We start from the raw sequence: 26,889 nt of genomic DNA on the forward strand, positions 1-26,889 counted from the left end.
GTGGCACATGCTTGGAATCCCAGCAATGGGAAGGCAGAGGCAGGCGGATTGTTGTGATTTTGAGCTCAGTCTGGTCTATAAAGAGTCTAGGACACCCAAGACTACACAGAGAAACCCTGTCTTAGGGGGAAAAAAGATCCAAAGGGGTCTGATAGTAAAGCAATTTTTGAGGTCCAGATTGAATCCTAGTACAACACACACACACACACACACACACACACACACACACACACACACACAACAGATGGTGGAGAGTGGGAGAATAGTGTAGTTCTGGCACTGTAGCTAAGAATTCAGATTAGGAGTGAAAGGTTCTCTTAAACATAATCACCTGCTGATTCAGTGGGTAGAGGCGTTTGTCACCAAGACTGACAGTGTTGGTGAACTAAATCCTGGAAATTGTTCTCTGGGCGACCTCTCTTTACATCTACACCTTTTGAATAAATGTAATTTTAAAATGACAACTAGGTTTATGTAAGGTACCTATGGCAGTAATCTGAGAAGACTTTGTTGTTTCTGTTTTTGTCTTTTCGAGACAGGGTTTCTCAGTGTAGCCTTGGCTGTCCTGGAGTCATTTTGTAGACCAGGCTGGCCTCGAACTCACAGGGATCCACCTGCCTTTGCCTAAAGTGTTGGGATTAAAGGCGTGTGCCACCACGCCTGGCTAAGAGTTTGAATGGCTCGCTGAAGGATAAGGTTGGAATGCACAAAGGGAAAGGGAAAAAGGTTTTATGAGGAAATGGGGACTTGTTATAGATAAGGCAGAAAAAGGAGGAGGAAGATCTGAGGGGATTGGTCTATGTAGACACAAGGCATAGGAATTGACCAAGAGCCAAATAAAAGGTCAGTAGGTGGGGCGGTTACAAAGGGGCTCAGTGAGGCCAGTCTGCCACTGTCTCTGTTATGATGTAAACTGAGTTTAGGATTGGAGGGAAGTGTGGAGGTGGTTGCTCAGATAAGCTCCTCCCAAGTTGAGAAGAGGACTGATTCTGGATGTTAACTGCTGGGCGGGTCTAAGGGTGGAGAGTGGGTTATCCTGGGCAATACTTGAGCATTTGGTTCTTAAAAGGGCAGCGGACTTTATCCAGGGCAGGGCTTTATCGTGAAACATATCCTGAGACTTGATCATCATTCATTCATTAGCCCAATAAGCATTTATGTGGCTGTGCTTGTGTCCTGGTTGTGAAGATGAATAATGTAAACACAGTGTATAGTATACACAGTATGGCAGGTGGCAAGGTAGTTTCTACCACCAGTTTTTATGGCAGGGCGGGATGAATTGGTGTTGGCTCAAGTAATTGCCTCAAAGTTGTGGTTGCCTTTTGCTGTCATGCTTGGAAAGTATGTTAAGCCAGTTCCCTCTTGAGGCACTGTTATATTGAGTAGGACATGAACTGGACTAAAATTGGATCCTTTCATCTTTTTGCAGGTTACATATATGGAAGAAGAGCGGAATTTTACCACAGAGCAAGTGACTGCCATGCTTTTGTCTAAACTGAAGGAGACAGCAGAAAGTGTTCTTAAGAAGCCTGTTGTAGACTGTGTTGTTTCGGTGAGTTTGTCTCTGGTTTTAGGGAGCTGCTTTAAGTAGGGAGAGCTTCCACAATCCTCGCATGATGAGGCAGATGCTTCTTTTTTCCTTTTTTTCCCGCCAGACAGGGTTTCTCTGTGTAGCCCTGGCTGTCCTGGACTCACTTTGTAGACCAGGCTGGCCTTGAGCTCAGCGATCCGCCTGCCTCTGCCTCTTGAATGCTGTGATTACAGGTGTGCGCCATGATGACCGGCACGACAGAGGCTGCTGTTTTAAAGATTAATTTATGTGTACAGTGTTTTGCCTACATGCCAGAAGAGAGCACCAGATCTCCGTATAGACGGTGGTGAGCGTTATGTGGTTGCTGGGAATTGAACTCAGGACATTTGGAAGAGCAGCCAATGCTCTTGACCTCTGAGCCGTCTCTCCAACCCAGCATAGGCGGCGGCGGCTGCTGCTGCTGCTGCTGCTGCTGCTGCTGCTGCTGCTGCTGCTGCTGCTGCTGCTGCTGCTTCTTCTTCTTCTTCTTCTTCTTCTTCTTCTTCTTCTTCTTCTTCTTCTTCTTCTTCTTCTTCTTCTTCTTCTTCTTCTTCTTCTTCTTTTTTTAAAAAAGGGTTTTCTAATTCTTTTCTAATCCTTGCTGGAACTTGGGAGACAGAGGCAGGTGGATCGAAGTGAGTTCGAGGCCAGCCTGGTCTACAAAGTGAGTCCAGGAGAGCCAAGGCTACACAGAGAGAAACTCTGTCTTGGAGGGGGAAAGGTCCTTAAGATACTGGGCATTGTGGCGCATGCCTGTAATCCCAGTACTCTGGGAGGCAGAGGCAGGTGGATCTGTATGAGTTGAAGGCCAGCCTGGTCTACAAAGCGAGTCCAGGACAGCCAAGGCTACACAGAGAAAACCCTGACTTGCAATCCTCCACCCACCCCCTAACCCCGCCCCCCCAAAAGTCCTTAATACCTCACTTGGTTTGAGGGATGTGCTGGGATGATTCTCCTGTGGTGAAAGGATGCTGCAGACAACAGGAAAAGGTAATGAAGCACCTTGTGGAGGAAATGAGGTACAGGTGCACTCATTCCTTCACAGGAAGTGTAGGAACCTGTAGCATCTAGTTACTAGATGTCAGGTAGGGATCAACTTTCTGCAGGCCTTTGTAAAGAGAGTGGTTTCTGTTGTAGGTTCCTTGTTTCTACACTGATGCAGAACGCCGGTCAGTGATGGATGCCACACAGATTGCTGGTCTCAATTGCCTGCGGTTAATGAATGAAACAACAGCAGGTAAGAGGGACTATTGAATGAAACAAGTGCGGTTAAGAGGTATTAATGAGGCTGGGCATGGAATGCCTTTATTTATTTATTTATTTATTTATTTATTTATTTGGTATTTCAAGACAAGGTTTCTCTGTGTAGCCTTGACTGTCCTGGACTCACTTTGTAGTCCAGGCTGGCCTTGAACTCATTGCGATCCGCCTGCCTCTGCCTCCCGAGTGCTGGGATTAAAGGCGTGCGCCACCACGTCCGGCTGCCTTTATTTTTTATTTATTATTACTGGTTTTTTAATGGAATGCCTTTTTTGGGGGCGAGGGGCTTGGTGTTTTGGTTTTTTTCGAGACAAGGTTTCTCTGTGTAGCCTTGGCTGTCCTAGACTCCCTTTGTAGACCAGGCTGGCCTCGAACTCACAGCGATCCACCTGCCTCTGCCTCATGAGTGTTGGGATTAATTAAAAATAAAAATTTTTATTGCTTAAATGAATTTTAGTATTTAGGAGATGCTATATTGAGCTTAACTTTTTTCACTCTTGTAGTTGCTCTTGCATATGGAATCTATAAACAAGATCTTCCTGCCTTAGAAGAAAAACCAAGAAATGTAGTTTTTGTAGACATGGGACATTCTGCCTATCAAGTTTCTGTATGTGCATTTAATAGAGGAAAACTAAAAGTAAGTATTTTTCCAGAGGACTGAAATTACGAATACAGTTATCACAAATTTTTGAGCGACAAATTGATGCTTATTTTCGCCAATGGAAGCTGGTTGTGGGTCACCTGAGATGCAGATATTATGGGAGGAGTGGAGGTTGTGGGCCCAAAACAAATTTTACCCACAATTGATAGCGTGTGAAGTAAAGAGCATGAACTTTGAGGTGAGGCTCCTAAATTCTCTAGTCATGATTTTTCTTAGCTGTACTGTGTGGGGAATGGTGCATCCTGGAAGGCTTCTTTGGAGCATTTTCCTCATCTGTTCTCTTGGTAAATTGAGAGACTGAAAGGATGTGTAAGGTACTCTTGAGATTTGGAGAGTTCTAGAAAGAGGATGTTGATTGAGCTTTCGGATGCTAAGGGACACTAGACTAATAGTGATAGCTTAGGTTTCCAGAACACTTAGAGCTCCAGAGTAAGCACTATTATATTCAGAATTGGGAAACTGTTGAAAGACAGGGATTGCCCCTGCACGCGTGCCTGGCTTCTCTGAGGAGCTGCACAGTGAACCCAGGCTAGCTGAATAGGCAACTTCATCCGATGCCTGCTTCAGTTACTTGAGTTGTGTTTCGAAGTTCTTGGTGCTAAGGTTTAAATTTGCCGGTGAACCTCATGGAGGGACTAATGTGAAATACTCAGTAGTTTGGAGAGCATTTTTTGGTTCTAGTTGTTAAATTGCTTTTATTGTTTGTTTAATTAGTTTTTGTTTTTGAATGATAGACTTGGTTTTGTTTTACTTTCTTATCTATATTCTAGATTTTTTTTTTTGTTACCAAACATTGCTTGGGAAAATGAAGATTTATAAGGATTGTAGATATAATTGTGGGTCAGGCATAATTATCAATGTTCAGGTAATACTTTAGGCTGGGCATGGTTGGCTCATGACTGTAATCTTAGCCCTTGGGAAGCAAAGACATGTATCATAATTAAGACCCGTGTGGTCTATAAAGCAATTCCTAGGCTAGTCAGGACTGCGTAGTAAAAAAGCAAGAGTAAAAGCACTGGTGATGCTGAGTGGATGAGGCATGCTTGCTACTAAGGCTGATGATCTGAGTTCAATCCCCAGCTCAGGTTTTTTTGAGACAAGATTTCCTTGTGCAGCCTTGCCCGTATGTCCTCAAATCACTCTTTAGACCAGGCTTACCTCCAACTCACAGAGAACTACCTGCCTCTGCCTCCCAGAGTGCTGCAATTAAAGGCATGTGCCACCACTGCCTGGTGAGAGAACTAACTCTTGAAAGTTACTTTCTCCATACATGTGGAGATCCCCAATAAATATGTGAATAAATGTATTAAAATATAAAATATTAACTGTTTTCTTAGTTAAGATTTCATTGCTGTGGAGAGACATCATGCCAAGGCAACTCTTTTTGTTTTTTGGGTTTTTTTTTTTTTGGTTTTCCGAGACAGGGTCTCTCTGTTGTAGCCTTGGCTGTCCTGGACTCACTTTGTACACCAGGCTGGCCTCGAACTAACAGTGATCCACCTGCCTCTGCCTCCCGAGTGCTGGGACTAAAGAAGTGTGCCACCATGTCCTGCCAAGGCAACTCTTAAAAAGGAAAACATTTAATTAAGGCTTGCGTACAGTTTCAGATGTTTATTCCATTATCATCCTGGCAGGAAGCATGACAGCTGGAGGAATCTGAGAGTTCTGTATCTTGATCTTCAGGCAGGAGGAGGGGACATTGGACAGAGCTTGAATATGAGAGACTTCAAAGACCGCCCCCTTCCTCCAACAAGGCCATGCCTTCTAATAGGCATGATCCAAGCATTCAAACACATAAGTCTGTGGGGCTGTACCTATCCAGACCAACGTAACCACTGATAGAATTTAAGAAAGGGATTTTGAGACAAGCTTTTACTTTGGCTTAGCCTGGCCACAAAATCTCAGCAAGTGTTGTGCTTTAGCCTGGAGTTCAGTGATTGCAGATGTGTACCTTTACACCTGGCTATCTCTTCCTATTATTGCTCTGGGATACTGAGGGTTGAACCTAGGGCGTCATGCTTCTTAGCAAGTGTTCTGCTGAGCTACATCCTCACCTCACATGGTAGTTGAAGAAAATAAAATTGTAATTGCTGTACTTAAATTCATGTTCAATTTTTTTCGGTTAACATTAACATTTCTTGAGCCAGTCAGTAGTGGCCCACGCCTTTGATCCCAGCACTGAGAGGTAGAGGCAGTAAGATCTGCCGAGTTTGAGGCCAACTTGGTCTGCAAAGAGAGTTCCAGGACAGCCAGGGCTACGCAGAGAAACCCTGTTTCCAAAGCAAAATAAAGCAAACAAAATTCTTATATTTTTTTTCCTCTCAAGACAGGGTTTCTCTCTGTAGCCCTGGCTGTCCTAGAACTCTCTCTGTAGACCAGGCTGGCTTCAAACTCACAGAGATCTACCTGACTCTGTCCCTCGAGCCTGGGATTAAAGGCGTGCATCACCATACCTTGCTTCTTACTAACATTTAGTGTTCATTAAAAAGGTTATGAGTCGGGTAGTGCTGTGAGTTTGAGGCCAGCCTGGTCTACAATGCTAGGCCAGGACAGCCAAGGCTACACAGAGAAACCTTGTCTTGAAAAACCAACTAACCAGCCGGGCGTGGTGGCGCATGCCTTTAATCCCAGCACTCGGGAGGCAGAGGCGGGCGGATCACTGTGAGTTCGAGGCCAGCCTGGTCGACAAAGTGAGTCCAGGACAGCCAAGGCTACAGAGAGACCCTGTCTCGAAAAACCAAAAAAAAAAAAAAAAAAAAAAGAAAAACCAACTAACCAAATAGACAAAAAAGGTTATGAGTTACAGGCTTTGTTGCTTCACAAAAATGTTGCTTAGTTTGTCATCTCTTACTGGGTCTGCTTTAGATCCAATTAATACTTAAAGATTCGGAAAACTGTCAATGCAAGCTTGCTAAACTTATATGGCACATAGAAACACAATTGTGCTTAAGACTTCTGCAGTTGCCTGAGCAGTGAGAAAAGGATTGTCTGTTTTATAGTGTGCGTGTGTTTTGATTTTTTGAGAAAGGGTTTCTCTGTGTAGCCCTGCCTGTCCTGGACTCGCTTTGTAGACCACTCTGGCCTTGAACTCAGCGTTCCACCCGCCTCTGTCTCCCAAGTGCTGGGGTTAAAGGCATGCGCCACCACCGCCTGGCCTCATAGTGTAGTATTAACAAGGATTATGTCCTTCATCTTTATTTTTGGCCTTGATGAACATATTTTCTTGCCTTTAAAAAAGAAAGTATGGGGCTAGAGAGATGGCTAAGAGGTTAGGAGTACTGACTACTCTTCAGAGGTCCTAAGTTCAATTCCCAGCAACCACATGGTGGCTCACAACCATCTATAATGTGATCTGATGCCCTCTTCTGGCCTGCAGGCCTACATGCAGGCAGAGAGAGCACTGTATAAAAAATAAATAAGCCTTAAAAAAAAAGCATGGCCAGGTGTTGGTGGCATACACCGTTAATTCCAGCACTCTGAATTCAAGGACAGCCTGGGCTACAGAGTGAATTTCCAGGACGACACAGGAACTCTGTCTCGAAAAACTGAAAATAAAATAAAAATAATAAAAAATAGAATACGTATCATGGTAAACTATAAAACTGATTAACTATTGGATTACCTTTTTCCCCCTGAAGGTTTTGGCTACCGCTTTTGATACAACACTGGGAGGCAGAAAATTTGATGAGGTGTTGGTAAATCACTTCTGTGAAGAATTTGGAAAGAAATACAAGCTAGATATAAAATCTAAAGTGCGTGCTTTATTACGACTGTCTCAAGAATGCGAGAAACTCAAGAAATTGATGAGTGCGAATGCTTCAGACCTCCCTTTGAGCATTGAGTGTTTTATGAATGATATTGATGTATCCGGAACAATGAATAGGTAACCATATTCTTAATTTTATATTTAATCTTCATTTTATTTAGCTGATTATTGATATGATGTTGATTAACATGTTAAAATTATAGGCCATTTGAGACCCAGGTGGTTTTTTGTTTGTTTGGTTTTTCGAGACAGGGTTTCTCTGTAACCTTGGCTGTCCTGGACTCACTTTGTAGACCATGCTGGCCTCGAACTCAAAGTGATCCACCTGCCTCTGCCTCCTGAGTGCTGGAATTAAAGGCACGCACCACCACTGCTTGCCTAGCAGGGACCCAGTTTTTATGTAAAGGTTGAACCTGGTGGTTCTAGTAATGGAGATTGAAAGATTTGTTCTGGTAACTTATGACAGAGCTCTTATCCGCTGAGCCATCTCTCTAGCCCTTGTTCTGGTAACTTAAATGTTCCTAAAGTTAACTTCAGTATATATTAGACACGCTACTATAGTTGTCATAAAACTATCGAACCTTGCTTTAATGCTGAAGTAGGATGAATTTAACTTAGGCACCAATTAAAAACTTGCTTTTTTAAGGTAGTTCAGATCATTTGAGGGCAGGAGCCTTTTTTGTACAGCACTGCAAGAATTCTGGGTAATTGACATTTAAGGCTATTTCAGGAACATTCAGTGTTATTGTTGCCCGATTGTGTTGCTTGGATGAGGCAGTGAGATGTTTTTTGGCTGTGAAGTCCGTTGGTAGAATTCAAGCAAGACTGATGGCTTGTTTGGGAAAATGTGCCTGAGTGACCCTTAAAAAATTTGAGATGGTATTTATTGCTGACCAGTGTCCAAGTTTTTCCTAGCTCACCCTTTTCTCCTGTTTGGAAATTTCTGTTTGTATGTGGGCCTCCTCCTTAGCCTTGTGTGTTTGAGGAGTTTGGAGGGAGGGAGAGGCAGGCAGACAGACAGACAGGAACTCTTGAGATTGAGGGTAGGCCAGTGTGTTTTAGAAATTTGTCAAAGCTGGGCGATAGTGGCCCATGCCTGTAATCCCAGCACTTGGGAGGCAGAGGCAGGTGGATCACTGAGTTGGAGGCCAGCTTGGTCTATAAAGTGCACCCAGGTCAGCCAAGGCTACACAGAGAAACCATGTTCCGAAAAGCCAAAAAAAGAAGAAAGAAAAAATTTGTTAGTCAAATGCTGTTAATAAGAGTTACGTAGAAGCTGGGCGTGGTGGTAAGCTGGAGGCCAGAAGTTGAAGATGAGGCTAGAGAGATGACGTGGACAAGGAAAGGTGATTGCTGTCAAGCCTTGTGAACGGAGTTCAATCCCAGGATCCACAAGGTAGAAGAAGAGAACCTCTACATGTGAGCCACGACACATGTAAACACACCCAAACACACACACTCACTAAAAGGCAATAACAAGTTCAAGGTTATTTAGTTATGTAGTTTGAGGTTGCCTTGGTCTCCATGAGACATTGCTATCGTAAGTCTGTCATTTCCTCTAGACGTGCAGTACTCAAAGACAAGGATCTGCTCTACAGGGCAGGGACAGGAATTGTCACTTCATTTAATCCTCTGGGTAGATGTGGTAATTTTGAGGTTTTAAATTAGGCAACTGCTTGAATGTGTACCATCAAATGAGGTTGAGGCCAGCCTGGGAGATGTAAGATCCCATCTTAAAAAAAAAAGTTCAGGGGCTGGAGAGATGACTCAGAGGTTTAAGAGCAGTGACTGCTCTTCCAAAGATCATGAGTTCAATTCCCAGCAACCACATGGTGGCTCACAACCATCTCTTCTGGCCTGCAGGCAGAATGCTGTATACATAATAAATAAATCTTTTTTTTTTTTTTTTGGGAATATATGAGGTTTATTAAATTAGTTACCATGGAGGGGGAGGGGTACCCCCAGAGAGACAGAGACAGAGGAAGAGAGAGGAAGAAATAAATAAATCTTTAAAAACTTTTTTTTCATACACCATACAATGAAGCATTTAAAAACAACCAGTTGGGAAGCACCACTTGTAAATAGTGGAAAATAGTCCTGGCAAAGTCTTGGTTTGTAAGCGGGTGAGGGTGGGGTTCTGGTTCAGCTTTCATTTGTTCTCTGCACACATCATAGCCCCGAAACCATGAATTTATGTGTGGCTGTGCGTTCTACATGATGGTTTTGAGGTTTATTCATGAGGAACTGTGCACCACTGCATCGTTGTCGTTTTTGGCAAATATTGTTGGATTGTGTGTGGCTATGCCACGTACCCTTTATCTACCAGTTCATGTGCATTCGTACATATTATTTCCACCCTTAGTGGTGGTTGAATGTTGAAATGAACATTGTGAACAGATACTTGGGTGTCTTTTTTCAGTTCTTTGAGGTGTGTACCTAGGAGTGTAATAGTTTGCTCATGTTGTAATCCCTAACTTTTGTTTGTGTGTGCAAGCCACTTTATGGAGCCTTCTCTCCAGCCCCTCCACTTTAATTCAGTTGTTCTTAAATTAAGCTTTCCTGAGTTCAATGTTGACTATGTTTTGCAGCTTTGCTTGTCTTGAGAAACCTTGCCTGGGATGTGACAGTCTTTGTTGAGTCCTTTGGGGCCTTGCTACTGGCTTATTTTGCTCTCAAACACTTTGTGGTTAGTTTACATATCTAATATTTGTTCATTTATAAGTTATTTTCACTTCCTTTTTTTTTTGTAGCTGTTGGCAGACAGACTTCACATATTTAAAAAACTTACAACTTTAAATGTATGGCTCAGTCGTTTTTATATATTCATAAGGTGGTCACTCATGACACCGTCTAATTATGGAATGTTTTTGTCATCCTCCCAAAGAGAAAGAAACTGGGTCCCACTAGCAATCACTGTGCGTTCTTCCCATTTTCAAGGCAGATACTGTCTTTGTGGATTTTCTTATTCCTTTTGTGCATTTTTAGTGGAAAGAAGGATTTCTAGGTTCTTTTCAGTTCTGCTCCAGACCCTTTTATTTGTGAAATAGTTGTCACCCTGCAGCCCTACTTGGCTTGGAACTCACTGTAATGTAAGCTAGTCTTCATCTTGACTTCCAAGTACTGGCCTTATTACATCATGGCCACTTTCTTGGGCTCTTTGTTTTTTGTTCTTTTGTTTTTGCATTTTTCTGAGACAGGGTTTCTCTGTGTAGCCCTGGCTGTCCTGAAACTCTCTTTGTAGACTAGGCTGGCCTCAAACTTACAGAGATCTGCCTACCTCTGCTTTCTGAGTGCTGGGATCAAAGACATGCACCACCGTGCCCAGCTTTGTTTTGTTTTTTGTTTGATTGTTGTTGTTGTTGTTGTTTTTTTTTCCAGTCAAGAGTTTCTCAGAGCTGGCTGTCCTAGAACTTGTTCTGTAGATCAGGCTGGCCTTGAACTCAACAGAGATTCATGTGCCTCTGCCTTGTGAGTGCTGGAATTAAAGACTTAAACCAAGACTACCACCTTTACTTTTGGAGGCAGGCTATCTTGTATTATTTTAGGCTGATTGAGAATGACTTTGAACTCTTGCTTTTCCTTTATACATTGCCTCCTGAGTGCTAGGATTGCTGGCACAAGACACCATATCCTGTTTGTGTATTGGGGAGATGGAATCCCTGGCTTCATGTGTGTGCGCGCGCGCGCGTGCCTGCTTGTATGTAGGTGTACCATGTGCATGCCTGGTTCCCTAAGAGATCAGAGGAGGGTGTTGGATTCTCTGGAACTGGAGTCATGGTTATAAGCCACTATGTAGGTTCTAGAAAAAGCAACGGTTAACCCTTGAGCCATATTTCTAGCTCACTTGCTCGCCCATCCATCCATCCATCCATCCATCCATCCATCCATCCATTCGTGGATTTTCGAGACAGGGCTTCTCTGTAGCCTTGATTGTCCAGACTCGCTTTGATGCCCAGGGTGGCCTCAAACTTACAGAGATCCACCTGCCTAGCCGTCTAGAATCACCAGCCCATTTTAAGGGAACTTTTAAGTTTGCCCTCCATTGCTATCTTGTCTGATCAGGGGATGTTGATCCTCCCCTCTCCCATATACATATTAATTGATGAATTAACAATGTCTTGGCTTATCATCTGATTTATTTTTTGACAGTTTGAAGCATGTATCTCTCCATAGAGCTGGAAAGATAGTTCAGTGGTTAAGACCATGTGCTATCGAGGCTGGAGAAAGGGCTCAGAGGTTAAGAGCACTGACTGCTCTTCCAAAGGTCCTGTGTTCAGTTCTCAGTAACCACATGGTGGCTCACAACCACATATAATGAGATCTGATGCCCTCTTCTGGCCTGCAGGCATTATATGCAGGCAGAGTGTTGTATACATAATAAATCCTGAAAAAAAAAGAAAGAAAGAAAAAAAGCACTGCTTATCTTGGAGAGACTCTGGAGGATTCAGTTCCCAGCACCAACCTGGTAGCTCATAACCGTCTATAATCCCAGTTTTAGGGGATTCAATACTCTCTTCTAATCTGAGGGCACCAAACTATGCGTGTATGCAAATACATTTATTCAGTCAAAATGCATGAATACATGAAATAAAATGAAATAAATCATGGATGAACCTTGAGATGTTGCTAGTTATTATATTGATTTTGAAAGAACTGAGTATTACACATTTCTGTTTATATACAATGTTAGGAATAGACAAGCCAAAACCCAGAATAGTTAAGAAACCACCAAGCAAACAAAAAGATAAAGGATTCTGGAGGAAAATGAGGGATGGATAGAAGCAACCTGCTCTGTTTTTAAACCTTGTAGACAGCTGGCAGAAAGTCCTATGTCAGTATTTATTAATTTTTAACAAATCACACTAGTGTACAAGGTGTTGATAGAGGAACTGTGCTTTTTTTTTCCCCCCTCTAATTCTAAGCTTACCCTCCCACCCCCGAGACAGGGTTTCTCTGTATAACAGCCCTGACTGTCCTGGACTCACTTTGTAGACCAGGTTGCCCTCAAACTCACTGAGATCTACTTGCCTCTTCCTCCAGAGTGCTGGGATTAAAGGCTTGTGCCACTATGCCGGGCCTAAACTGATTTTATAAAGAAGAATTTTATTGTTACTGTTTGCTCTCTTCTTTTCCTACCCGAGCTGGCACAGAACTGTTTTCTGTCTTGATTTGCTAATTCCAAGCATTTCATATAGATGAAGTAATAGATGTCCTTTGGTTCTGTCTAGCATTAGCACTTTAGGTCTAGCCCGATGTACCATGCATCAGTTCCGTTTTTGTTCCTGAGAACCATTGGCAGGCATTTGAATTGTTTTTATGAACTGTGTTGCCACTTGGCCTGTCATTTACATGTTTTTTCATTAACCGCATTTTAGTTCTTTTTGGTGTTTGTTCCTAGCATAGAATTATAGTTACTTGGCAATGTTGTGTTTAGCATAACAAAAGCCAAACTTTGGTGTTCACTTTACATTGCTCTGGAACATGTAAGGGCTACAGCTTACAAATTTTTACCGGTGTTTGTAATTGCTGGTATCTTTTTGTTCTATACACAATTGGAAAGTGGTTTAATCTATTGTTTGTTTAATAGAGGCAAATTTCTGGAGATGTGTGATGATCTCTTAGCAAGAGTGGAGCCACCACTACGTAGTATCTTGGACCAATCCAGTAAGTATTTTGTCATTGAATTGTTTGTATATTTCAAACTCTGGGAATGTATTGCATGTTACTATTTTCTCCTCCGAGTAAAACATTTCCTGTCCGAACACTTGACAGTTCTATACTTTAATAAGCTTTATCTGTTCATGGGAATGTTTCTAATCGCCAAAGCCGCCTTCTGTGAAGAATACATGGAAAAAGAGTGTTTTCTCTGAAAAATCGCATTTTAGTTTCAGACACAGATGGGCATATAAACCTATATTTTTACTGGATTTTTTGATAGTGTGTATGTGGTAGTTGTACAAACTTTGTGTCAGTGAGCTCTCGTCTACCTCAGAATGGATCTGAGAGATGGCTCAGTAGGTAAAGGCTGGTTGCTCAACCGTCAGTACCTTTGTTTGGCTCCTTAGCACCTACATGAAACTTGGTGCAGCTTGCACACACCTGGACCCTCCAGGTGAGAAGGCAGACACACCATCCCTGAACCAAGCTCCATGTTCAGTGGAAGAGTCTCAAAAAGTGAGACTAGAGAAATGGCTCAGAGGTTAGAGCACTGGCTGTTTCAGCAGAGGACCCAGGTCTACAGTCGCAGCGTTTCCATGGCGGGTTATAACTGACCATAGCTCTAGTCTTCTGACCTCTGTTGGTATCAGACATACAAATGGTACATGGATAGACATCAGACACAACTGCAGACAGAACACCCCTATACATAGTAGAGTAGTTTAAGAAAACAAAACTTTCAAAAAGTAGGGAATGGAGGCGGATTATTGATTCATGGTTCTCAGCATGTGGGAGGTGGAAGAGTCAGAAGTTTGAGGTCACCTACACATTTAAGGCCAACCTGTGCTAGAGACCCTGTCTCAACAATCCCAGCACTCAGGAGGCAAATGCGGATGGATCTCCATGAGTTCAGGACAGCCAGCACACTAGAAAGAGACTCAGTCTCAAAAAACACAATACAACAAAACAAAAAACATTAATATTTAAAAAATGAGATGGAGAGTGAGGATAAAGATAACCATGTTGACACAGGAGCACAGGCAGACGCGCAAACCACCTATAATTTATAAGATGTTTTAATTTTGTTTTAGACTTCAAAAGATGACAGTTCCTTAGGAATTCATTATTAACTAAAGCAGTGTTTACCTTTTTGTTAGTCACTAAGTAATTCAGGGTGTTGATGTAATATTAGTTAGCTCAGTGTTAAATCAGTGGTGCTGACAGGTAGGTGTTTTTACTTTGGATTTAGAGAGTGTCATCTCTTCCATGTTCCCCATTTTTTCTTCTGAGGAGTCTTAGGTGTACTGTGTGGGCTGCTCTGCAATTCTTGAACTCAAAGCACTAGTCCGTCACCATCTCCAGCTAGACACATACCTAACACCCTCGCTACAGCTCCTTCCTTTTTTGAAAAATGAGTTAGTGGAGGTCAAAGGACTTTGCACATTTGCCTGAATCCTGGAGACCCGAACTCTAAGGTCCTCAGGTTTTCTTAGCATGAGTTCCAACCCTCCGAGCCATCTCAGCTGGCTTAAGTCGCTCTTTTCAAGAAACAGTGGTTGTTAGATGAAGTGTGACTATGAGAGCAAGTGCCATTGGGGATGTTTTGAGTAGTAGCAGAGCCTTGCGGTGTCCTTTCTGCTAGTCCTTAGGAGACCTTGCCCGTGTGCTATTTGGGACTGTGTCTTGTTCTCTGGACTGAGTATTAGAGTGACTAGATGAGACTAAAAACTTCTTTCCATCGTGGCATGCCATGGATGACTTAGTATTCTGAGGCCCACTTGTAGCTAACATGAGGAATAGTTGGGTGTCTTGACAGTTCTTTGTGTGGCACTCTGTTAGGGGTGCAGCACCTTCCAGACCACACTGTTGACTGCTCTATTGTTTTGAGATATTTATTTATTTATTTATTTTTACATTTTTCTTCATTGTAAAGTGCTGATTTAAAGATTGTTTTATAAATGTCTTGTTGTGGCATAGAGTTAAGGAGAGAAGATATTTATGCAGTGGAGATAGTTGGTGGTGCCACACGAATTCCTGCAGTGAAAGAGAAGATCAGCAAATTTTTTGGTAAAGAACTTAGTACAACATTAAATGCAGACGAAGCTGTCACTCGAGGCTGTGCACTGCAGGTGAGTTTGCTTTAGTTCATAGGTCATGACAAGCATGTACCTACCTATAAAACTTAGGGGCAGTCTCAGGGTGTAAGATTCTGAAGCCTTTGTTTAAGATGGGTAGCTGGGTACTGGAGAGATTGGTTCAGCAGTTAAGAGCACTGTCTGCTTGTCCTGCGTTGCGTTCATTTCCTAGAAACCTTATGGTGGCTCACAACTTGTCTTTAAGTGGAGTTTGGTTTCCTCTTCTGGTGTGCATATGCACTCATATGCATAAAATAAATATATCTTTAAAAATCAAGTGGGCCAGGCATGTTGGCGTACACCTGTCATCCTAGTACTCTGGGAGGCAGAGGCAGGTGGATTTCTGTGAGTTTGAGGCCCGCCTGGTCTACAAATCAGTCCAGGACAGCCAAGGCTACACAGAGAGAAACCCCGTCTTGAACACCCCCTCCCAACAAAAACAAAACAAGAAGGGGGGCGGGATGGAGGGAGGTGGTAGTGGGTTTGGATACATAGATAGCTCTAAGCTAGAGTTGTGAAATAGTGTACTTCAATTAAACAAGGACTTTACCAGTTTGTGGGAGCTGGTAAAGAATAACTAGTTTATACAGTAAATTTGATATTGACAAGAGCATGTAGAACTGTTCAGATACCATTACGTTACTACTGAACATAGTATATAAATTATTGATAACCCCCCTGAACTTATAGTGCCTGTATTCAATGGAATTTTAAAAATTATCATTCTAGTGTGCAATCTTATCACCTGCTTTCAAAGTCAGAGAATTTTCTATCACTGATGTGGTGGCATTTCCAATATCTTTGAGATGGAACTCTCCAGCTGAAGAAGGGTCAAGGTAAATATATCATCAGTGCTGTTTATCTGTACTCAATTGGGTATTGAATCTAGGTAATGTGTTATCCTTCATTTCAATTTACACGTGTATCTATCAAATGCATGAAACAAAGTGGTTATTGTCAATGTAAATTTATGCCAGGCATGAAAGTGAATCCCTATCATTTAGTATGTGAGAGGTAGAGGGAGGCAGAAGGATCAGGAGGTAAAGGTCATCCTCAGCTACACAGTTAGTATGAGGCCTGGCTGGGCTACACCAGATCATGTTTTTTCTTTGTTTGTAAAAGATGTGAATAAATTAGTGTTCTGTCCTTATTTAATTAATGTTCTCTGTCCTGGGCTCGCTTTGTAGACCAGCCTGTCTTTGAGTTCACAGGGTGCCTGTGCCTCCCTGAGTGCTGGGATTAAAGGCGGGGGCCAGAAAGAGGGCATTGGATCCCCTAGAACTGAAATGAAAGACTGTTGTAAGCTGACATGTAGGTATTGGCAGTCGAACCCATGTCCTTTGGAAAAGCAGTCAGTGCCCTAAACTGCTAAGTTATTTCTCTAGCCTCTCTTGAATAATCTGGGGGTAATATCAGCTGACAAGGAGAAATTAGGATTTACAAACTTAGGAGACATGTGTCAAGAGTGTTAAGTATATCATGAATTTGAGTTGAGGAAATAGTGGGCAAAACATTTGCCGTACAAACTTGAAGACCTGGGTTCAGATACCCAGAATCCACGTAAAGCTGGAGTGAGGTTGGAGGTTGGGAAATCCCCAAGAAGCTTGCAGGCTGGGAGCTGGGAATGGGTAGTAGCAAACTTGAGAGAGCCCATCTCAAATAGGATGGAAGCAAGAATGGTCTATAACCGCAACATGTACACACGTGCTGATACTCCTCCCAATAAAACAAGACCGAAATACTTTTAAAAGAAAAAGAACACTGTGAATTGGTTGGTTTTTGTCTTTTTCTTCTACCTAGTGACTGTGAAGTCTTCACCAAAAACCATGCTGCTCCTTTCTCCAAAGTCCTCACCTTTTATAGAAAGGAACCTTTCACTCTTGAAGCCTACTATAGCTCTCCTCAGGATTTGCCCTATCCGGATCCTGCTATAGGTGAGTAGAATTGAAAGTAAAATAATAATAAAAACCCGCCTCTCCTTAGAGGACTAAAGGAAAAATAATATTCAGAAATATAGGTGCTTTAGGCCACAGAAACAAACACCTTGTTTCCTTAGTAGTGGGTATAGTAGCAGTCGGATGGCTATTTAATGGGGGCTTGCGTGTTGTGACAGTATTCCTGGGTTAAGTGCACATGGTGGGTAACTGCTTAAGGAGGCCCTGGTGAACATGTGGTAGAAGGTCAGCTGAACTCTAAAACAGAACCATAAGATTTGTACAGAAATGACAAGATTGTTCTTCAGAACCAGTCTATCCTAGAATTAGGAACCAAGTGGACCAGAGTCATTACAAACTGGTAATATTTACAATTTGCAAGTATGTCATTTGAAAGAGAGAAGCCAAGAGCTCTGTAAGATCTGTGCTGTGTATGAAGAGCCAGGAGTAGTCTCAGTGGCCTGTAAAAATTGTGGCGAGAAAGTTGGCTGCTGTGCTTTTCCATTTCTAGGATAGGAGGGGGACCATGGCAGTTATATATACCTTGGTAACTTCTCATGTATTCTTTCTGTCTTATTTCTTTCGAGTACTGGCCTGCCTTTTGGTATGCTCTTGGTGGCTTTCATACTCTTCCTCTGAAACCCACCGTGTGGCTGACCTCCCCCCCTGGCCTTTTCTCTTAGGCAAGGCAACTGCCAAGATGTACAGCTTTCCTGTCTCATGGTTCTCCCTTAATAAAATTGTCTTCTAGCTGTAAGGAAAAAGAAAATAAACTTCCAAAACAAACCTTGGTATGGCGGTGAGATTTAGAAATGACAATTTCAGCCAGGCGCGGTGGCACGCGCCTTTAATCCCAGTACTTGGGAGGCAGAGGCAGGTGGATCGCTGTGAGTTCAAGGCCAGCCTGCTCTACAAAGCGAGTCCAGGACAGCCAAGGTTACACAGAGAAACCCTGTGTCGAAAAACCAAAACAAAAAACCAACAATAACCACCCCCCCCCAAAAAAAAAACAAAAAACAAAAAAAACACTTTCTTAGAGATTGGTATAAACTGGAAGAATTTAAAAGTAAATTGTGGAAATAGGATACTTTACTATGGCACAGCATATGCAGGTGAAATAGGGGACTGGAGGAAAGGAAAACATAGCAGGGGACATTTGAGCCCTTTGTTGAGAGGAAGGAGACTATATACTATGCTGAGAAATGATCTCAACCTGGTAGGTAGCCTGGTTATTTTATTACTGTGTTAATGGATGTTTTACTGTGCATTCTTCTTGAATCTTTTCTTAAATCTCTAGCCCAGTTTTCAGTTCAGAAAGTCACTCCACAGGCTGACGGCTCCAGCTCAAAAGTGAAAGTCAAGGTTCGGGTAAATGTGCATGGCATCTTCAGTGTGTCCAGTGCGTCCTTAGTAGAAGTGCACAAGTCCGAGGAGAATGAGGAGCCGATGGAAACAGATCAGAATGCAAAGGAAGAAGAGGTAGACGAATATTTTATGCCGTTTATGTTGGTCAGAGCTGACAGCACTGAGACCACTCAAGCCACTTTTCCTATTCATCCCTTTAGGCCATTTCTCAGCTTAACTACTACTGATTGTAGAATAAGAAATGCTCTTAAGTCTGTTAATTGTTTTCGGAAGTACAATAGATAATATGCTCTTAATATATATAATCTCCTCTTTGTACATCAGATTCAAAGCTTTGTAGTACTCCAAAAGCTTGGTCCCAGATATTGGTGCTGGAGCTAAGGTATCAGCACTGTACAGAACACCTCGGGTGATTCTAATAGCCACTCACATTGAGATCTTGGTTCAGATGCTTTCCAAACTCCTTACTGCTGCTGAGGGAATTCTCCTTGGGTTTCTCTCCCCCAGCTTGGACAAGGGTTGTGTCTTTTGAGAATGAAAATCCTGGTGTAGGAACTCTTGACAAAGTAAAGGTTCTGGGAGGGAGCCCTTGAAAGGGAAGCTCACACTTGCTTCAGGCCCTGTATTTGCCGTACTCCATTGAGTGCTTTATGATTCACAAAACAATTCTACAGTTACTGGGCATGTCAGGCAGGTCAGGCACTACACTGTTTTGAACTCCACAGAGGAAGACTTCCTGCTCTATGTAGCCTGTGCATAGTTGGGATTTTGAGCTCTAGTGTACTGATTGCTGGTAAGGCAGCTGGGGTTCTGTTCCATGTCACTTGAAGTGTGTTGTGAAGGCTGCCTGGTGTTTTCGTTAGAAGGAGTGGCCCTGATTTCAGTGGTTAATTTGACTGTTTTTCAGAAGATGCAAGTGGACCAGGAGGAACCACATAATGAAGAACAGCAGCCACAGACACCAGCAGAAAACAAGGCAGAGTCTGAGGAGATGGAAGTAAGTACAGCCTTAAAAATCTCAGTCTCTTATAAACCCCAGGGGCTGACTTGGACTGTGTTTCTGTGCTAGTATTTATTTGTACAGGTTGTTGTTTTTTGTTTTCTTTTTGAAACAGGGCCTTTCTGTGTAGCCTTGGCTGTCTTGAACTCACTTTGTAGATCAGGCTGGCCTTGAATTCACTGAGATCCACCTCCCTCTGCCTCCCAAGTGTGGGGTCTAAAGGCATGTGCCACCACTGCCTGGCTCAGGGTTTTAGCTATATTGCATAGTGTGTTAAAAGTTAAAAGAGCACATGCCATTGATAATTTGTTACTGATGAAACAGTGAGACAGATTTCTTTTTTCTTAAATTTTGCCAACTGATACACTCTTTTTCCTTCCTTATGCTAAGTTTGGCTAGGGAGCAGGAAGGGCCACTCCTATTGGAAGGTGTGACAGTGTGGCTGGGGAGATGGGTGCTCAGTTGGTAATAGTGCTAAATTCCATTCCCAGGGCAGGGCCAGCACCAGTTGCCATACTCAGCAACCTGAGTTGGATCCCTTGGACCCACACTTGGGGAAGAGAACTGATTACTCACAGATTGTCTTCTGACCTCCACCCACCATGTACCATAGCATGCACACATGCACACCCTGGGGTTTGGGGCCAGGGAGTCAGGCTGAATTGGTGAGTTCTTGGTTCAGTGAGATAATCTGTCTCAAAAAATAAATGTTGGATTGGCAAGGTATCTCGCCAGGTAAGTGTGCTTGTCATCAAGCCCAGCAACCTGAATTTCGTCCCTGGGGCCTACATGTTAAAAAAGAAAACTAACTCCTGCAAGCTGTATTCCAATGTGTGTTATGGTATAACTGCACACACATCTCTAAATATGGACAATAGAATTTTTAAATCTAGAAGATCCCTGATGTTGATCTACATGGGTACCTGTGCACACAACTGCTTATTCACCCATGAATGCCTTTAACCCCCCAGTACTTGGGAGGCAGAGGCAGGCAGATCTCTGAGTTCAAGGCCAGACTGGTCTACAAAGCAAGTCCAGAACAGCCAAGGCTACACAGAGAAACCCTGCCTTTTAAACAAACAAACAAACAAACAATACCACCATGGGGCCTGATGAGATGGCTACTCTTCCAGAGTAACATTTTCAGAGATGTTATTGTAAAAGCTGGCTTTAGACATGTTGTTTAAAATACTTCAGTATGATCATGTAACATGTAAGGCAGCACAGCTGCCGATATTTTGCTTTCATATTTATATTTATGCACTAAAAAAAATAGGGGCTTATTCCATTATGTTTGCAATCTGTTTTTTAGGCAGAGCCCTGTGGTACCTAAAATCTGTGGCCTATTTTCATGTCACCGAACAGATTCCCCATGTCTTTCTAAGTGGTGGTGTGTGGTTTTTTTCAAATATTTACCTATTTATTTTAATGTATATAAGTAATCTATCTTCACACACACTGAGAAAAGGGCATTAGAATCCATTATAGCTGGTTGTAAATCCACTATGTGGTGCTGGGAATTGAACTCAGGACCTCTGGAAGAGCAGCCATCTCTCCAGCCCCCATGGTGGTATTGTTTGTTTTAAAGACAGGGTTTCGCTGTGTAGCCATGGCTGTTCTGGACTTGCTTTGTAGACCTGTCTGGCCTTGAACTGCAGGGATCTGCCTGCAGTTGCCACTACTGCCCAACTGTTTTTTTTTTTTTTTTTTTTTTTGAGACAGGGTGTCACATAGCACAGGCTAAGCTTGACCTCCTGATGCCCCAGCCTGTGTTGTCCAAGTGGTATCTCCCCGTACACTGTGGCCGTTGATTGTATGTTGGTGTGAGATTGCAGAGGGTTGTTGGGTATATTACCTTTTTTTTTTCTTCTTCCAGTTTTAGTTGTAAAATACATGAAGTTATATTTTAAAGCATATCGCATTGTAGCATTCATTATTATTTTTCTTGCTGAATAGAATTCTCTGCCTGCCCTTTCCCAAATCCCTAATGTCTACCGTTTTGCTTTCCTCCTCAATTTGTTACTTCACATATAATAGACTCTTTATTTTCTAGATATGCTAATCATGAGTTACATACGTTATCAGAAAGTTAACTGGGGCCACATTGGCTTTTGACATTTGATCCATTTAAATTTTAGGTTAGTCTGTATGGTTTTGCTCTTCAGATTTTCTGTTTTCTTTAGACCTCTCAAACTGGATCAAAAGATAAGAAGACGGACCAACCACCTCAAGCCAAGAAGGCAAAAGTGAAGACTAGTACTGTGGACCTGCCCATTGAGAGCCAGCTGCTGTGGCAGCTAGACAGGGAGATGCTCGGCCTGTACACAGAGAATGAGGTACACGCAGTAGCCTTTAGGGCAGTGCTTCTCAACCTTCCTAATGCTGTGACCCTTTGATACGATTCCTGTTGTGGTTACCTCTAATCATACAATTATTTTGTTGTTACCTTTTTTGCTACAATATGAATATCTTGTATGACCCATCCCATGGTTATATAACCCACTGGTTGAGAATCACTGCTTTAGGGTTTCTGTCAGTTTGGACTACTATTGGTAAGAGCAGGTTTAAGTAGTATAGCTATGACTTGTGTGTGATAGTAACATGATGTCTGCATTGCTACCTGTGTCAAGAGGGCTTTTGTTTTAGTTTTGAGATAGAGTCTTTCCCTGACTGTCCTGGAACTCAGTGTGTAGATCTTGCTGGCCCTGTCAAAAGATCCACCTGCCTCTTCCTCCTAAGTGCTAGGATTAAAGGCACACGCCACCATGCCTGGCAAAAAAAATTCCCATAAATGGCTTTAACATGTATGTGGCCCTATTCCCCCACCCCCAATTTCTTTTGTGTACCCCTCATTGTCCTGGTACTGGCTTGATAGACCAGGCTGACTTCAAACTCTGGGCAATCCACCTGCTTCTAGAATGCTGCGATCAAAGGTGTGCACCACCATGCCTGGCTCAAAATTTTCTTGTCTTACATATTTTTTGTTTTTGAGGTTATATCTTAATATTTTCACTACTCCTCCCAAAACAAACCCCAGAAATCTGTGCTCTTGAAATTATATCCCTGGTTCTCCTTTTTTGGGGTGACTTATAAGAATTGTAAGGTTTTGGGGAGGGGGAATTCTTTGCTTTTAATGTTATTGAATGCTTAAGAGGAAACTGTCCTTGTGTTTACTTTATTGCTGCTGTTTTCAGGGTAAGATGATTATGCAGGATAAACTGGAGAAGGAACGGAATGATGCCAAGAATGCGGTGGAAGAGTATGTGTACGAGATGAGAGACAAACTTAGTGGTGAATATGAGAAGTTTGTGAGTGAAGATGTAAGTATGCTGCTTCCTTCCTGTGGGGGTCCAGGGGACCCTCAGATACTCGAAGGAGGCTCTGCTGTTGTGTGTGACCACCTTACTAAAAAAGGACTGGAGACAGAGCTCAGTGGTTAGGAGCACTTGCTGCTCTCTGAATTTGATTCTCAGCACCCATATAGTGGCTCACAAATGCATCTCTTTGAGTGAGAGTTACATGGTTGTAATTTTTAAAATACAGACAAGTTGAGTTTACATGTGTGAAGGGCTACACATGTATGTGAGTCCATGTAGAGGCCCAAAATTTATGTTTGCTTTCTTTGATTGTTCTCCGCCTTTTTTTTTTTTTTTAAAGATACAAGGTTTCTCTGTGTAGCTCTTGCTGTCCTGAAACATCTTTGTAGGCTAAGCTGGCCTTGAACTTAGAGATCCACTTCCTCTGCCTCTCAAGGGCTTGGCTTAAAGTTGTCCACCGTGGCCACCCCACCCCCATCCCCTACCCCGGCTTCCACTTTTATTTTTGAAGCAGTCTCTTTTAAACCTCCTGGTTCTTTCTCTACTAGTGTACTGGTTGGTTCTTTACTAGTGTAGCTAGGCAGCCTGTTCCAAGGACCCCGGTCTCTTGCCTCCTGAGTGTTGGAATTATAGGAACCAACACACTGCTTGACTTCTATGTTGGTTCTGATTATCAGAACTCCAGCTCTTAGCCTTGCATGGCAAACACATTAACTATTTACTGCTCTGTCTTCCCAGCCCTGTTTTGTATTTCTCTGTTATTACATTGTTTTCTATTACAATGTGCGTCGGTGTGAGAAAGAGACAGAGGTGTGATTATGATTTTTTTAAAAATAGGATCGTAATACTTTTACCTTAAAATTGGAAGATACTGAAAATTGGCTGTATGAAGATGGAGAAGACCAACCAAAGCAAGTTTATGTAGACAAATTGGCTGAATTAAAAGTAAGTGATTCTTAAGCAGAAATATCTGAGTCTCTGTAGCTTCCAGAGCAGAGCTTTCAAGTAAAGAGCACAGGCCGAGACTACATTCAAAAACTGCATCTTTCTGATGACCTAACTAGTTATAGAATGAGTTAACTTCTGTTCAGTGGATTGACCTTGAGGATATAGAAAGAGCAACAAGTCCTATCCTTTCCTCAGAGGTTCCTGCCAAGTATTTGGAGTCAGGGCTATGTATATGCACCTTTTTGCTCCACAGTGTAGCTTGAGGCTATCCTTGCAGGTGTGCTGTCAGGCCCAGTATACATTTTTCAGGTAAAAGCAAAGCACCTTGAAGTATGTGTGGGGAACTTGATGGTAAAACTGGATGGTTAGCATGTATTACCCAGTTTGAGGTCTTGGTTTTAAAAAAAGAAAATTGAAGCGTGTTTGCACACACACCCTTTAAAAAAGGTTTATATATTGTATATGAGTGCGCTATCTGCATGTACACCTGCATGCCACAGAGCGCATCAGATCCCAGTATAGATTGTTGGGAGCCACCATGTGGTTGCTGGGAATTGACCTTAGGACCTCTGGAAGAGCTGAGCCATTTCACCACCCCCTTGTTTTGTCTTTGTATTTTGGGCTTTCTGGAAGAACTGGGTTACTACAGCTGTCCAGAGTATATGGCTGAAGAATAGTGCCTTGGGCTTAGCCTACCCTGGCAGGGATGTGATCGGTTCTGCTAGTTTGGGTTTTTGTTTTTGAGACAGGGTCTTTCCATGTTGCCCTAGCTATTCTGGAACTCAGTTTGTAGACCAGGTTGGTCTTAACCTCAGAGATCCAGCCCTTGCTTCTCAAGTGCTGGAATTAAAGACACACACCTCATTGCCTAGCTTTACCACACAAAATGGTTTTCTTCTGGGAAATGCCAAGTGTGTGAAAACTGAGACAAATCGTTTAAGCCATCTTGGCTAGTGTGCATCTTTTCTGTACCTTTTCCTAGTTTGAGTTAAACTTTTTGTGATTTGGGTATGTTTAATGTAAAAGCTCATAGCTTCGTACTGCATCATCACCACACCAGAAGTCTCCAGTGTCACTGTTGAGTTTTCAAGTCCTTATTTCCTAAATATCATTTAGTTGATATGAATTGGGACGCAGTTACAGTGCTCATAGTTCATCCGGGCCTGTGGCTGACCTTATCTTTTGCTTTTCCTCATGTATGTAGGCATTTGCTATGGATTTTGCTACTTTTTTTATCTTGATAGTGGTATTGTGGATTCATCAGACTCTTAATGTGTTTTAATTTTTGTTGTTGAGATTTTATCTTATGTGTGTGTTTGCTTACCTAAACACATGCTTTTGTACCATGTATATGCAGTGACCTTGGAGGCTAGGAGTCTGATCCCCTGGGACTTTGGTTATATAGGCGATTCTGACCTGAATTTAGGTAGTAGTTAGTGCTCTTCACTGCTGAACCATCTCTCCAGCTTACTCCCTCCACCCTCATATGGTTTTTAATAAGAAAAATTGTTGGGCAAGTATATTTAGAAGACATGTAACTTTGGCTCTTCTCCCACTGAGAATTGAGGCTTGGTCAGTTAGGAGAGCAACTCTACTTGGGACAGTCTTCTTGGCTTGTGCTCCTGAGTAGCCTGAGAAGATGCCTGGTACTTTTAATGGCTTGGAAACATTTGGGTTAAACTTTCTGCATTTGTTTATATATTTGTGTATGTACACACACTGCCCAGAGAGTGACATCCCATATTCTTAATCCTAGTAGCAACACTAACTTAAATATGTATTCTGTTAGACTTTAGGTCAGCCTATTAAGACACGGTTCCAGGAATCTGAAGAAAGACCAAAATTATTTGAAGAACTAGGGAAGCAAATCCAACAGTATATGAAAGTGATCAGCTCTTTCAAAAACAAGGTATCTTGTTTTCATTTTCTTTGATTTTGGCTGTGGTACTGTGTGTTTGTTTGATTTTTGTGATTTTGAAGCACGATTTCATTGTGTAGGCCTGGATGGCCTGGAATTCGTCCTGGCCCTGAAGGCCTAGAGATCCATATACCTCTGTCTCCTCGTGTTAAAGGCACGAGCCACTACACCCAGTCTTAGTTTTTCAAAGATTGTGTTTTTTATTTTATTAGTTTTATTCTTGTTCACATAGAAGGCATTGGATCCTTCTTGGGGCTGGAGTTACAAGGTGGTTTTAAGCTGCTCAATGTGGGTGCAGGGAATAGAACTTGGGTCTTGTACAAGAGCAGCAAGTACCCTTAGCTGCGTAATTGTCTCCTCAGCCCCAAGAGGAGAAAATTGTTAAAAGGCAGTATTGGGTAGGAAGTGTCTCATCGTTGGCACTTTGCTGTGTATTTCCCGTGTGAAGGAGGACCAGTACGAGCACTTGGATGCTGCCGACATGACAAAGGTAGAAAAAAGCACCAATGAGGCGATGGAGTGGATGAACAGCAAGCTGAATCTACAGAACAAACAGAGCCTGACGTTGGATCCAGTTGTCAAGACAAAGGAGATTGGAGCTAAAATTAAGGTAGTTTTCAACTTTGTATGCTTTGGTCTTTTCTTTACAGTTCTTTTGTTATTAATAGTCAGGACTTTGTTATATGCCTCTTGGTACTGGGGTTTAGCATGTCATATAAAATTTGCTTAGTTTATAAGAAACCATAATTTTCTTTCTTTACCATTGTAGGAGCTGACGAGTATTTGCAGTCCTATAATTTCAAAGCCCAAACCCAAAGTGGAACCCCCAAAGGAAGAGCCAAAACACGCTGAACAGAATGGACCAGTGGATGGCCAAGGAGATAACCCAGGCACCCAGGGTGCTGATCAGGGTGCAGACAGAGCTGTGCCTTCTGATACAGACAAGAAGCTTCCTGAGATGGACATTGATTGATTCCAACACTTGTTTATATTAAAACAGACTATTATAAAGCTTTAAGTTGTCAACTTTGTTCTAAATATCAACTAGAGCAAGCAAATACTGGAGATTTCTTAGTCAGTTTTTAGGGGATGTTGGGGGGTGGGGTATAGGTAATGTATGGAGCATTTTGACTTCTAAATAGTTAGATCCAGAGATTAAGTGCACTGTTTCTCTCTCCATTATGGTCCTGTTTAAGAGCCCAGCTAGTCTTTGAACTCTCCCTGTCCACCTATGTGTTTTAATCATGCTTCTACAAGATGCAGTGTGTTTGGGAAAGTTGAGCTCTAACCGAAGCTTTTTCCTTATACATGGCAGAATCTCATCATGCTTGGGAAGTCTGGGTGGAGATCACCACCA

The 26,889-nt window shown here is 42.4% G+C and overlaps 1 protein-coding gene and 1 long non-coding RNA gene across 3 annotated transcripts in view; both read left to right on the forward strand.

Moving 5' to 3' along the window:
- The window catches only part of HSPA4 (heat shock protein family A (Hsp70) member 4), a 44,078-nt gene extending 17,532 nt beyond the window's left edge, over nucleotides 1-26,546 (forward strand). Inside the window, exons 4-19 of one of the 2 annotated variants that reach the window (XM_084762420.1) lie at nucleotides 1,430-1,552; nucleotides 2,708-2,807; nucleotides 3,334-3,467; nucleotides 7,130-7,374; nucleotides 12,845-12,921; nucleotides 14,893-15,044; nucleotides 15,780-15,886; nucleotides 16,851-16,984; nucleotides 18,282-18,463; nucleotides 19,260-19,346; nucleotides 21,533-21,685; nucleotides 22,544-22,669; nucleotides 23,504-23,611; nucleotides 25,404-25,523; nucleotides 25,981-26,142; nucleotides 26,302-26,546. In XM_084762420.1, coding sequence (XP_084618546.1) covers nucleotides 1,430-1,552; nucleotides 2,708-2,807; nucleotides 3,334-3,467; nucleotides 7,130-7,374; nucleotides 12,845-12,921; nucleotides 14,893-15,044; nucleotides 15,780-15,886; nucleotides 16,851-16,984; nucleotides 18,282-18,463; nucleotides 19,260-19,346; nucleotides 21,533-21,685; nucleotides 22,544-22,669; nucleotides 23,504-23,611; nucleotides 25,404-25,523; nucleotides 25,981-26,142; nucleotides 26,302-26,505 — 2,214 coding nt within the window. In that variant the 3' untranslated portion in view covers nucleotides 26,506-26,546. Of the gene's footprint in view, nucleotides 1-1,429; nucleotides 1,553-2,707; nucleotides 2,808-3,333; nucleotides 3,468-7,129; nucleotides 7,375-12,844; nucleotides 12,922-14,892; nucleotides 15,045-15,779; nucleotides 15,887-16,850; nucleotides 16,985-18,281; nucleotides 18,464-19,256; nucleotides 19,347-21,532; nucleotides 21,686-22,543; nucleotides 22,670-23,503; nucleotides 23,612-25,403; nucleotides 25,524-25,980; nucleotides 26,143-26,301 lie in introns of both variants that reach the window. The other variant, XM_084762419.1, reaches the window with a different exon arrangement.
- LOC311586439 lies at nucleotides 7,391-11,639 on the forward strand. The gene is made up of 2 exons (XR_014775535.1): nucleotides 7,391-7,495; nucleotides 8,366-11,639. It is a non-coding gene; the product is annotated as an uncharacterized lncRNA (long non-coding RNA).
- Nucleotides 26,547-26,889: the final 343 nt, after the last annotated feature.

The sequence above is a fragment of the Acomys minous genome (assembly GCF_964271855.1).
Source record: "Acomys minous genome assembly, chromosome: 16".
Taxonomy (NCBI): domain Eukaryota; kingdom Metazoa; phylum Chordata; class Mammalia; order Rodentia; family Muridae; genus Acomys; species Acomys minous.